Source organism: Bos indicus x Bos taurus, chromosome 20 (genome assembly GCF_003369695.1).
Source record: "Bos indicus x Bos taurus breed Angus x Brahman F1 hybrid chromosome 20, Bos_hybrid_MaternalHap_v2.0, whole genome shotgun sequence".
Taxonomy (NCBI): Eukaryota; Metazoa; Chordata; class Mammalia; order Artiodactyla; family Bovidae; genus Bos; species Bos indicus x Bos taurus.
In genome coordinates, this window is record NC_040095.1 from 41,183,502 (window position 1) to 41,196,978 (window position 13,477).

The window sequence follows — 13,477 nt, forward strand, 5'->3', positions numbered from 1 at the left end:
ATGCTTTAAGCAGAGTGTCTCGTGCTTCCACACCCTCAAGCTTTTATCATTTTTCTGACACTCTCTGCGAGAGTGTCCGACTCCTGGGACTTAGCTTCTGTGAGCAGACCGGAAATGTGTCAGCCTGTGGCTTCTGTACCCTCTGACTTAAATTTTAACACGCGGACTGAGCACCTCCCACGTACAGAGCTTCTGCCTTCTGGAAGTTTACACCCTATTGAGTTTGAGAGAGAGCTGGCATAAGGGTGTTATTGAAAAAGATCTGGTTAACAGTGGCCAGAGTACTGAGTAACTGGTGAAAAGGAGGGATAAAGACTGGGGGGCTGAGGAGTACAAGTGCCCAGGCCAGACTGCACCAACCCCAGAGGTGCGCAGAGTGAAGTGAGAACGGTCAGCAGGTGAGGCTGAGCTGTGCCTCACTCCCCGATGGACGGCGGAGCTATGTCTTCTCTGAAATCTCACTCTCTAGCCACTCTTCTGGGACTAGAGGTGTACTGATAACATACTTAATACACGAGAAGAAAGATTCTCTTGAAAACTGAAACTTGTTTCAAAAGAAAGATGAATATAAAAATCTGTTTCTTCTGAACCCTGGGGTTCCCATGGTTTAGACTTATTTTCCTGGAGGAGGGATAGGAGCACAGTAAGCCTGGCCCTGGAATGCTTCCTGGCCCCGGGGTCACAGGAGAGGTTAACAGTGCAAACACCTCCCTACTTAGGATTCATTCTGAAGTTTCTCTAACCCTGTGACTACCAGAACCATTGTCCTCATGGACGTTTTAAAATAGCAACTTGAGTGCCGCTTCTTTTTGTAAAGTAGAAACTACGAGGATGTAGACCTTGACTTTAAGGACTGTGAAATTCTTAAGACAAATGCCCAGATGTAGACGTATGTTGTTATTTGCTACGAGTGGTAGATGGTGAACAAGGATGTGAGCGGAGTTTTCATCATGTGAGTTTTGTACCGTTGCCCAAGGGGTGGACACGTGGCTTATACTTACCAGGGAGAGTTTCACCTCTAGGCTAGGCAGGCCCCTCCGTGCTCTCAGATGGAAATGGCAAGAGCCATGGAGCTGACAATCAGAGCATTTTGGTGCAGTCCAGGGATGTTACCCTTTCTCCGAAGCAGAGGTAGCGGAGGAAAGGCGGCTGAGAAGCAGCTGAGCCGTGAAACAGTGAGCTCAGGGATGGGGATCCTGACGCCCCAGCTGGAAGGGTTTTAAACTTGGTCTGTGGAGGCCAGCAAGCTGCCATACCCGTGCCCTCATTGTGTGGCGCGTCTGACCCCCCCATGCTGACACTGGGTTTGCCGCGTTGCATCTATTCACCAGTAAGGAGTCCATTGTTAGTGCCAGTGTCCCTTGGAGCCGGTGCCAGCCAGGCTGGAAGCCTTTGTCTCTCAAGCTGAACATGTTACCTTTTGCCACCAATGGCCCAGCCTTTTTGGGAATTAGAACTTGACTGTCGGGGTAGACGTTGGTGTGGGGGCCCTGCTTTTGCCTGTGCCCCCCGCGGCTCTTCTAACACTTGGTCCCCTCTTTCCTCGCTGTGCTGTTGCCTGGCAACCCCCCCCCCACCACAGAGGACAACGCCTCCGACCTCTGCTGCCTCGTTTCTTCTCTGGCGCAAGTGATGATGGACCCCCACTGTCGAACCGTTTTCGGTTTCCAGAGCCTTGTCCAAAAGGAGTGGGTCATGGGTGGCCACTGCTTCCTGGACCGCTGCAACCACCTCCGTCAGAGCGACAAGGAGGAGGTGAGTGTCCTCGGCACAGACCTGTGCAGCCTCGGACACACGGAGCCCTGTCTCTCCTTAATACCTGCACAGCGCACACCTTAGGAGCTTTTCAGGAAGGCGAGGACCAGTCACTGGTCAGTGAGTGTGAATGATTTAAACACTGGAAACCCTTCCCAGGGAAAAGGGATATTTATTAGGAAGTGTGTTCAGAACCTTCTCTTCTAAATTGTGTGTCCCAAGGGTGTATTATAGTTCACGGTGGAAGTGATGTTGACTTGTAAAACTTAAATAAAAATGAACTCGGTGGGACTCTCACAATTTCTGATAAGTTAGTCTTTGCAAAAAAATAAATAGGGTACAAGTTTCCCTGTATATACATAATAACGCATAATAACAAGAAAATACATAATAATACATACAAAATACATAATAACACATAATAATAAGAAAATACATAATAAAACAAAGTAAATTTCCCTTGCAATAAACCCTTTCAAAATAAAGCCCAGGGTTATGTGAATGCTATCCATTACCTGGGCCTTCGCCATGATAACTGCAGGCCTGAAGAGACAGTGAGACAGTCCAGTTAGTGAAAATGAGTCCCCCCACCCCCCAAACTGGGACGTACTTGTCTCGGTTACAGCTGTGCCAACTGCTTTGGCTGCATTATTAACGACCATGGAAGAAAAAATGAAAACATGTGAACTGTAATTAAATCACCTGCAGAGCTAACATATGCTAGCAGGGCGGCTGGTGGTTTTTCTTCCCCCAGATAATAGGCATGTCTGTCTGCGGTGCTGGGCAGCTTGACACAGCGGCTCTGGAAACAGAGCTGAGGCTTCTGCCCATAAAGGCTTGATGTGTCCTGCGAGACCAGGCCGCCCTTGCTGGGCCTGTAGATTTCTCTGAGGACTGGTCTATACTCATCTGTGTCCCATCAGGCTGATGATGAATATGTATCACCATCTTTCAGTCTTAGAAGGGACTTGCCTTCCTGAGAAACTAATTCGAAAGGTTGATGGCACTCAGCAGAGTTGGTACTGTGTTGGGAAGAGGGTATTTTTGCACGTCTTGTGTAGTCTGTGTATCTTGAGAGCAGGGGGACTCACGGGCAACGTGTGTCTAAAGGGGAAGGAGCCCCAGAGCAGATCCGCCCGCTCACCCAGGCTGGGAGGAATCACTTGTACTTTCTGAGCCCATTTCCTTGACTGTGCTGTGAGATTCAGATATTTTCCACTCTTATCTAATGCCACTGAACGTAAAATGAGGTGTGAGATAAGGTTGCCACGTAGACCTTTCTTCACATCTCAACATCGACACCTTGGACTTTTGACGGAAAACTGGATGGTCCAGTTTGTGATGTAATTGACGCAGCACTGGACTGAGTCAAGAGCTGGACTGCCAGCTATTGCCTCTCAGGAGCTGCGTGTGAGACCTCAGCCTGGCTCAGGAATGGAGAGACCGTGACGCAGTCTGCCTTGTCCCCCTGACGGGGTCACTGGTGACTCGAGGAGGAGCACTGGGGAACGACAAGGTGCCCTCAGAAACTCTACTAAGAAAGAGCTTGCCTCTGAGGCTAATAAAAGAGGCCATCGATGAAAAAAAAATGCATTTGTGAAAAATGTTAGAAACTCATTTTTGCCGCTTCTGCTTCCTCTCCCATCTGCTTTATCTTCTGGGCCCTCATTGTCAGGGCGGTGTGCATAGTCGCTCAGTCTTTGTGACCCCATGGACTATAGCCCGCCAGGCTCCTCTGTCCATGGGGATTCTCCAGGCCAGAATACTGGAGTAGGTAGCCTTTCCCTTCTCCGGGAGGTCTTCCCAACCCAGAGATCAAACCCAGGTCTCCCACATTGCAGGTGGATTCTTTATCATCTGAACCACCAGGGAAGCCCCATTGTCAGGGCGGAGAAGGGAGTATTCACAAAATTTGAAGAAACCGAGTAGTTTTTTTTTTTTTTTTTTTGTGAGGAGAGTGGCATTCTTTGGTGGGGAGTAGTGTTTCACTTGTTGAGGTTCAGAGTTAACGTTCCCTGTCCTCAGGCTCAGTTGCAACTGCTCTTCTGCCAGTGTCGATGGGCAGGGAGATTTTCCTTCATCTCGGGAGTGTCTTTCACATAGGGAGCTACTGCTGAGTCCCGAGGTTAATCCACGGGTGTGTGGTTTTTCAGTCAAGCATGTTTATCCCTGGGGTTGGGATGCAGTTGGGAATGGCAGTTGCCTGGAATGTGCTTCCCAGAGCATGCAGTGCCCAGGAGAGGCTACTCCACAGCTGTCCAAGTGGCTGCACTATACCCGGGACCGCTGGCTTTGGACCCTTGGCACCCCTCCATCACGCGTGTCTTATCTTCACGTAGGTTCCCGTGTTCCTGCTCTTCTTGGACTGCGTGTGGCAGCTGGTGCACCAGCATCCCCCAGCGTTCGAGTTTACAGAGACGTACCTGACCGTTTTGTCAGACAGCCTGTACATACCTATTTTTAGCACCTTCTTCTTCAATTCGCCTCATCAAAAAGATATGAACGTGGTAAGAGTCGCTCTTAGGAACCTGTGTATTGAAGAAGCCGTGTCTAACAAGTAAGATGTAAGAGGAGCAATGATGAAAATGATATTTTCTTTATAACAGTGATTACACAGAGGGCCCTGTTCTGAGTACTCTCCAGGTATTGATATGTAATCCTCAAGTCCGAATTATTATTATCTCTGAGAGTGAGTCACTGAGGCCGTCACTGTGGGTCACAGGGTAAATATCGGGGCTGGGAGCCGGTGTGAGAGCTGGGGATTAAGCACATTAAAAGGGGTCTTTGTGAACAGCTCAGATGCATTCTCTTCCACTTGACGGATGCCGGGAGTGACTCAGAAGAGAGTGGAGGCAGAGGAGGGGAGCTCTGCTTTCGCTCTCTGCCTTAAACATCTTTATAGTCTCCCTCGAGGCCCTGCTTCCGGGGCTTTAACTCTGCACTGTCAGGGCCGCGACTAGCCCTCTGGGGGCCTGGGGTTTGCCGGAGCTGCCCTCCCGGTGGGTCTTACCGCATCCTACAGGGAGCGGGAAACAGAGCCCGGGCCTCCAGTCACACAGCCTTGCTGCCCCCCAGCCTCATGGCCTCAGGTGGTTCACTTCGTTTTCCCAGCCTCCATTTCCCCAAAGGTAAATTGAAAAAATAGGAGCGACCTTGAGGGTGTAGTGAGCGTGTGCAGCACAGTGGCCGGCACAAGTTCTGCTGGAAGTAACGTGTCCTGCCTCCTCCCCACCTAAAGCCATCGGGGAGCGACCACCGACGACCACAGCCTTCACGTGCGGTGCCGCGGAGGCCGGGTCTCAGGGCAGGCTGGGTGCGCCGTCCTGGAGCCTGTTTCTCCGCACTGTCTGCTTTCCTCAGCCCTCCCTGCAAACACTGTGACCTGTGCTTGTTTTGGCAGGGCAAGGAGAGCCAGGACTCACAAAGCAGGCCTTTGAATCTGCTCACCGTGTGGGATTGGTCCGTGCAGTTTGAACCCAAAGCCCAGACGTTGCTCACAAACCCTCTTTACGTGGAGAAGCCAAAACTGGAGAAAGTCCAGCGGAAAGGAACGCATTTCAAAGTAAGATTTGTGCGTGTCTAACCCCCTTGTCTATGCAGAGATCTCCTTATGTGGAAGGATTACATTTAACCTGTGGATTCTGGGCACAGTCACAGAGTCGAGACTGTGATGGGCAGGTTGTCAGGGCCCCTGAGAATCCTTGCCTTCGGCAGATGCACATTTGTCCCGAGTGTCCCTGGGGATGCTGTGGGGAATCGAGGATCTCAGCCCTGCCCAAGTGTGATTGATAGAGCAGAGGGAATGCTGATCACAATGAGGGTTTTCTGTCATCTGTACCAGTTAACGTCTTCACTAGCAAGGCCTCTCTTCATGCTAAAAATGGTGTTTGTGACTGATATCTTCTGTCAGGGGTCACAGAGCTCTGGCACAACCATCACCCCCCACCATTCTGTTGGAGCTGGAAGACAGCCATGGGCACCATGTGAGCAGACGGGCCTGGCTGTATTCCAGTATTTACAGAGGCTGGCATGGGCCAGGTTGGGCCCGTGGGCTGTTATTTGCAGACCTGGGCTTAAATGACAAACATCAAATTATTTGGGTTTCCCTTTAGATATTTGTTCCTGATTTTACCAGTTATTAAAACTCCGACATTCCCTAGATGATGTATGATGTACATGGCATTTCTTGTTCTGTCTCCTGACTTGGGAGCCCCCCACAAAGAGGAGAGCAGGGTGGTCAGTGATGGTCCCTCACAAGTCAGAGCACGTCACTGCCTTTTCCACCACCATCTTTCTGGTTCAGAAGTCCTGCGGGGCTCCTAGGGGCCTGGCCAGTTCTGGTGTGGGAGATGGCTCCATTCTAAAGGGGCTTGGGGACCCATGAGTCAATGCCAGCACTCACAGAAGGTGGCTCTGCTGGCTGCCGCTTCACCCCTTCAAGGGTCCTCAGGCCCAGGCTGGGTGTTAGCACTCCTGGTTAAGCCTCTGTCCTGTCTGCTGGGCCAGAACCGCCCTGCGCTCCTGCACAGCCAGGCCAGAGGTCAGTTTTGTCAGTGTGCTGTGCCCCCTGGTGGCTGCACACACGCCTCCCGCCAGGTCAAGATGGCCCAGCTGCCCCCACCAGAGGGGCGAGGGCGCTCAGAGCCCTGAGGGAGGACATGGAAGCTCTACCTGTAAGTCCATTTCTCTGCCCAGGCCCTGTTTTTCTGAGCGTCCCTTTTCGTAGATGGGAGTGAAGAATCTAAGGGCCCAGGTTGCAGGAGCTGGCCCATGGAAGAGGCTTGAGCTACAGGTCAGGGCATCTGAGGTTGTATTAGCTCATGCAGGGCCAGCGGTGGGCCAGCGAGAACCTTTGAGGCCGTTGGGTGAGGAGTCCTGGTGTCAGGCTTGGGGCCTCTTGTTGGGGGACAGGCAGCCTTGGAGACGTTCTGTAGAGACCAAAGAGCCGTGGCCAACCATGGCTGCCCTGGGAATGCCCAGTGCGCTGCCCCGTGATTCCCCCTCGAGACCGTGAGGTCCGCTCAGGTGTGGGGTCCCAGCCTCAGCCCCAGGCCTTGACCAGGCTACAGGGACACAGTGCTGCCCCCACCTGGCCTGTCCCGAGCGCTCCACTCGCTTTGGGCTTGAGAGAAGGGCTTCCAAGATGGGGAGGGCTCTGTTACGAGTCCGGGCTCCCTCCGGAGCCGGACTGTGTGAGACCACACCTGGCACTTGGTACCGGGGCCTTTGCGCTTGACTTAACCACCGTGCCTTAGTTTTCTCGTGTGTAACGTGGGGCAGTAATGCCGACTGAGGACCAGGTGAGTGGTTGCATGTTCAGCACTGAGCATGGAGCCCGGCATGCAGTGAAGATCCCGCCTGCTTCCCTCATCCCTGACTCACCTGGGTCACTGGGCAGAAGAGGCCGGCCCCCAACTCTCCTGCCCTCAGACGGAAAGTCAGCAATCCTGGTCGTCTCTGACTTGGGGTGTTGTGAATGGTTTTGGTTTCTACGGTATATTTTTATTGTTTGTTCTACACTCCGTAATAAATACGAACCACTGGTAGGAACATGTTACAGAGTTAGGAGCCTAGTCTCAAAATAAAACTGTCTCTTCTTATTTCACATGACAACTCAGGAGCAAAAGAGATGGGGAGAAGCAGCTCCTCCTCAGGTTTTTACCTTTATCTTCGGGCACCAAGGATCTGTTGCAACCGTCCTGGCCATCCCCACAACCCTCTCCCAGTGCATCCCAAAATACAGCGCCGAGCTTTGGCTTCAGGTCGAATTCCTGAGGAGGACAAGCGTGTAGACGCTCCAGCATCTTCCACCCTGTGCAGCTCGTTGACAAGAACACCCGGCCCATTTAGACAGTCCTCAAGTTCCTTTTGCTCCCATCTGTCTCTTTGTCCAAAAGAACCTTTCTGACTTAGGCTTGACCTCCCACTGGATGCCTGACCTCCCACAAGTTAAGCCTGTAAGTTATTTCACTGGAGCGACAGGCTCTTCAGATCGTTGGCACTGTTTCTTCACAGGTGTTGAGAATATTGTGGAAGCGAGCCCGCTAAGTTTTTCAAAGAAGAAACATTCTGCTCCCTTCACAGACGAATAGGCCTTGTCTCCAAACTCCCCTGACTCATCATCTGCCTCTCTTTTTATTCCCTCATTTACCGGCTGTGCTGGGTCTTTGTAGCTCCACTCTGGCTTTTCTCTAGTCGCGGTGAGTCGGGACTGATCTTGGTTGCAGTGCACAGGCTTCTCTTTGCAATGGCTTCTCTAGTCGCGGAGCTCTAGAACCTGGGCTCAGTAGAGCCTGGTGCATGGTTTTACTTGCCTCTTGGCACGTAGAATCCTTCTGGACCAGGGATCGAACCCATGTACCCTGCATTGGCTGGCGAGCTCCTAACCCCTGGACTACCAGAGAGGTCCTCATCCGCCTGTCTTAACTTCAGCTTGTTCTTCACGAGTGCTTAATACCCTGCGCCTGGTCTCACCCGTTTGTTTAGCAACCCAGCGTGCATCTGATATGCTCATCGTGGAATAAACAGCGTCCCCCACCCACCCGCTGCCGCTTTCTCTCTGTGTGTGATGGCATTGTAATGAATTTGCGTTCACAGGGCAGTTCTCATGACTCTTTTTAAAGTAGGATTCTGCTTTTTTTTTTTTGTTTTTTTGGATGGAAACAACTGTCACTGTGCTCTTGGGCTAACCAGAGACTTTTTTTTTATTTGTGTTCTCTCTCAAAGCATCAAAGACAACTTTCTCTGCCTCTCACCCAATCGAAATCATCTCCCAAAAGAGGATTTTTCAGGGAAGAAACGGATCACTTAATTAAAAACCTGCTGGGCAAGAGAATCAGCAAACTGATCAACTCCTCGGAGGAGCTGCAGGACGGCTTCCGAGAGTTCTATGACGGCTGGCACAGCAGGCCCCCCAGCTACCAGGGGCTGCTGCTGCCTCACCTCGAGGGCCCGGAGATCAAAGTCTGGGCCCAGCGCTACCTGCGCTGGATTCCGGAGGCCCAGATCCTGGGTGGTGGCGGAGTGGCCACCATGAGCAAACTCTTGGAGATGATAGAGGAAGTCCAGCGCCTACAGGAGAAAATCGAGGCGAGACACCACAGCCAGGAGGCCCTCCAGGCAGAGGCTGCCTCGCCACCGAGGACCTCGGGCCGCCTGTCCTCCTTGTTCCCTTTCGCGCTCCTGCAGCGACATTCCTCCAAGCCCGTCCTGCCCACCAGCGGGTGGAAAGCCCTGGGAGATGAAGACGACTTGGCCAAGCGAGAAGACGAGTTTGTGGATCTAGGGGACGTGTGACTGGCCTGCTCGGTGGCAGTGAGAAAGGACCCTCGCAGGCTGGGACAGGAGCTTGGGCACGTCTGCTTTCCATGTTGGCATGTCACGCTGAAGCCGACTGCCAGGGAAAGCCTGGGTCTTCTGGAAAAGAGCTGGTTCTCATTTTCCCCCCCAGTTCTGAAAGACTATGCAGTTGAAACCCGTATCTCGAGTATTATTGAAAGGAGTTAGTACGTGACCTGTAATACAGCTGTGGCCAGTGTCCTCTGTGTTAGCATCACTCAGACCCCACGGTAGCTACTTTACTACTCAGAAAGGGCTTTGGTAAGCTGTGCTTGGACGCCGTATGGTCCTCACATCTTTCCTGTGCCAATATGCTTTATCCAGTCGTCAGGAGTAGCGTCTCTTTAGCCCATCCCAGTTCAGAGCAAGTTCAGCTTTACATGATGTGTGTGTGTGTGTGTGTGTGTGTGTGTGTGTGTGTGTTGGATTAACAGATTCAGATAGCGGTGTTAAGATGTGTGGCCTTCATTTCCAAACCGTAGCAGTTTTCCTGTGTCCTCTTGCCATGTGTGTCACCATCCTAATGTTTCCGACCATCCTCAGACTGTGTCACTTTATGTCGGGGCAGGGGGCTGGCTCGCGGCCGACAGCTCCAGGCTCCCCGCCGCTCGCCACCGGCTGTGCACCGCTTTCCACTGTCCCTTTGCAATCCCTGCCTTGGTGTACCTCGTCCTGGGATCTTTTTGCTGCTAAGCCTGTGGGTCAAACTGGGGGAATCTCTTAGGTTTGCCCTGAGGAGCCTCCATTCTCCCGGAGGCACGCAGTGTTTGAAAGAGGCTGCTTCACCTTTTTCCAACAGCACGCCGAGGCTTCGGAGCATCTGTGACCGCAGTCCTCAGGCGTTTCCCCAGTTTCGCTACCTTGCAGACCGGGGAAGAAGGTCACTGTCGAACGCGGCTATCATAGGGAAGCGGTTAAGCATAAGTCTCAGAAGTGATGGTGACCACATAGTACCTCAGCGATTTAAAAAGCCATAGAAGAAACTTGACTATGCCTGGTAACCTTCCTGGATCTGCTGTTTAAATGATCTATAGTTTTTAAGTACCGGAAAAGCACACTTAGTAAGGACCTGTTTTTTCATTTTCTGTGGAAACCTGTTCAGTTCCACAGAAGGAAGTGGGAAAAATGATCGATCTCACGTCAGAATGTTCCCTATCAGAAGTTTGCCTTTTATATCTGTTTGCTCTCCAGTATGGATTCGAATTTGAACATTACCTGTTTAGAAAAGCTTTCAGTTGCTGAAGGGCAATAAGAAAATTTGAAACTGTTGACAAAGAGGAGTTTCTCGGTTTGCACTGAATCGTCTTTTGTACACCACAGGAAATTGCTTTCCAGTCCTCCCCACGCCGAGTTGATGCTCAAGCCTTGTTGGTCTGTTAAGACGATGGAGATTGAGGGGAGGGCAGGGTTTATGCATCTGGGGCCAAACACATGCCCAGTCTTGGTTGCCTTAAGAGTCTCACTAGTAAGGTCAGTGTAGGCTTGCAGTGGGGACTTTAAAATGACCCTAATTCATTGGCTATGTTCTGTGGGCCTTCTTAAATTAGCACTCACCTCCTTTCTCTGCCCCACTGCCTCCCAGATACACTATGGAGTTAACTAGTTTTGTGATCATATTATAATGGGAATATTTCTACAGTAGCCTCTTCAGTCTTAAGATCTTAGTAATTTTCATTCCAAAAATGCCCAGTGTGATGCTTTACATCCATAAAGTATGGTTTAAAGGCACAAGGTCATGGCCCCTCTCATAGCAGTTGAATGTGCATTGAAATATTTTTCTATGATTTTTTTAAAATAAAATTACAATAGAAAAATAAGCTGTTTTAACATGTAAGGTCATGACAGTTTATGTATTTATATCTGAAATGAGATTTCTATAAACTTGTATTTGTGTACATAATTCTCAGTGGATTTATATATTGTGACATTTTTATTCAAGATTGAGATATGGATTATGGTTAACAGTAAAAGCTAAAATGAGATCATTTACTTTGTCTAAAATGCTGCACTGTGCACGTTTGGAAATGTATATTAATTTCCTGTATATAATATCTTGAGTTTGTTTATACCTCCAAGTTTTTACACTGAAGATAAATTAGCTTTAATTACATTAGAAACTTTTTTTTTTAAAGGGAATAAGCTGTTGGGCTAAATCTGTATAAATGTGCTTTTTATTTTCTGGATGTACAATGAAAGTTTATACTTGTATTTCACTGCATCGTATCTGATTGCAGAAATTAAAGCACAATTTACAATACTGTATTTGGTGTGGTTGGTATAACATGGAATAATTATTTTCATTTAGTCATTGTATGTGTTGCAGGGGGAGGTGGTTGATTGGTTAGTGGGTGGATGGAAAACCAATAACCAAATAGAGATTTAAAATTTCAGGAGGTGATAAAATACTATAACAAAAAATAAAACAGGGTAGGACCCTATAGAGTAAGGAGGTGGTGCTAGTGGTAAAGAATCTGCCTGCCAGTGCAGGAAACATGAGACTCAGGTTGGAAGATCCATCCCCTGGAGGAGGGCATGGCAACCCACTCCAGTGTTCTTGCCTGGGAAATCCCCATAGATGGAGAAGCCTGGTGGGCTACGGTCCATAGGGTCACACAGAGTTGAACACAATTGAGGTGACTTAGCATGCATGCATGCCTACAGGATAAGTAAAGGGAGAGAGTTTTTTAATCCCTGAAATGAAATATCACTGCCTCTCTGCTTTTGTGGGGATATATAAAATGAGAATAACTGTTGATGGAAGGGCTTTGATGAAAGAGAAAAGGCTTCATTTCCTGCCTCAGAGAGTAAGCAGGCTGGCTTGGGTGGTACGGTGTGTACAAGGAGGACTTTTTCCTCATTCATTTGTTTAGCATTCGTCTTCGAGATTGAGACCTATCGCTGTTGGTTGAGAAGCTCTGTTCTCTGCCTGCTCCTGCCCGTGGCCCTCTCCCCCGGCTCTGCTCACCGCTCTGTTGCTGTGGGCCAGGCCTGGCACAGGGCCGGTTCTGAGCCATCCCTGGAACTCCGTATGCTCCCACTGCTGCCACATTGCCCTCATGTGCATCAGGTACCTGATATTTGTATTAAACTCCCGTTAGAAGTTCTGGCCCCTACAAGTTAGCAGTGCATGCAAGCTAAGTCACTTTGGTTGTGTCCGACTGTGACCCTATGGACTGTAGCCTGCCAGGCTCCACTGTTCGTGGGATTCTCCAGGCAAGAATACTGGAGTGGGTTGCCCTTTACTTGTCCAGGGGATCTTCCCAACCCAGAGATCCAACCCACATCTCTTACGTCTCCTGTATTGGCAGCAGGTTCTTTACCGCTAGTGCCACCTGGGAAGCCCTGAGGTTAGCCGACTCCAGTCCTGTTTTCCACATTTGTTAACTGGCTCTTGGACTTGGGAGAACACCCTCTCTCCAGGTTTTGCTTGTTCCTGGATTTCTAGGTGCGGGCCAAGGGGGGACTGAGGGAAAGCAGGGTGGGGAGAGGAAGAGTGAGCATTTCATTTCCCATCCAGTGTGAAACAGGACAGTGGGGAGAGGTGGCTCCTGCTGAGAACAGACTGCCTGCCTTCTGTGTCACCTCCTGTCCTGGAAGGTGAGTGGACGGGCAGAGGGAACCTGGACTCTCGCTTGTTTTCTGAGCCCCTCCCCTCCCGTGGTTGTGCTCACTGTTTCTTCAACAGGAGGAGAGTCTCCTCAGCTGTGCTTGTGCCCTGCTGGGCCCTAGGGCATTTGTGAAGCCCACCCCAGGGCAGGACCACTGCAAGGCCAGGGGACAGGGCCTTCAGTGACAGGTCCTTCCACATCGACCCTTCTAGCAACCATCCCCAAACACACTTGCTCTTAGAAATATTAGATGGAGGTGGAAAAGAGAAGGCCCTGTTTGTGCCTTGGGTTCCAGTGTAACCAGGTATTGTGCAAGGGCTTATATGGGAATGTACTAACAATCAGGCCGGCCATGGGTAATAACACATAACTGGTTAAGGGTCATTTATATATTGAACAGGAAAGTTATTTGTTAGAATGATGGTTCTGTATCTCTAAAAACAGACAAGTTGGTCTATTTTGTGGTTCAGGCCCAGGTTCTTTTAAATTCTTTGGTGTTTAATCCTCCCATGACACCGTCCACCTTTAGCAGTTTAAGGATATGAAGGTATGTAATCATGGAAATATACACAGTCCTAACCAGTGGACAGCCAGAGAAGTATGTGGCTTTTTAAAAAAATCCAGTTTTGCTGGTCAGTCCAGTTTTTGTTAACTTTTTTTTTTTAAAACATTAGGTTTGAATATTCCTTTTGTGAAAAGCTATGTGACGTTTGTTTGTTTTAGTCTTGAATGGAGAACTTTTCAAATAATCAGAGGACTGGGGCAGGCAAGTGCAC

General features: G+C 49.9%; 1 protein-coding gene across 1 annotated transcript in view; it reads left to right on the top strand.

The window, feature by feature from the left end:
• The window catches only part of MTMR12 (myotubularin related protein 12), a 68,746-nt gene extending 57,391 nt beyond the window's left edge, over nt 1–11,355 (top strand). The window contains exons 13-16 of the mRNA XM_027520012.1: nt 1,583–1,755; nt 4,095–4,262; nt 5,156–5,317; nt 8,482–11,355. Of these exons, the coding sequence (XP_027375813.1) occupies nt 1,583–1,755; nt 4,095–4,262; nt 5,156–5,317; nt 8,482–9,051 (1,073 nt within the window). The 3' untranslated portion in view covers nt 9,052–11,355. The remainder of the gene's footprint in view (nt 1–1,582; nt 1,756–4,094; nt 4,263–5,155; nt 5,318–8,481) is intronic.
• Nucleotides 11,356–13,477: the final 2,122 nt, after the last annotated feature.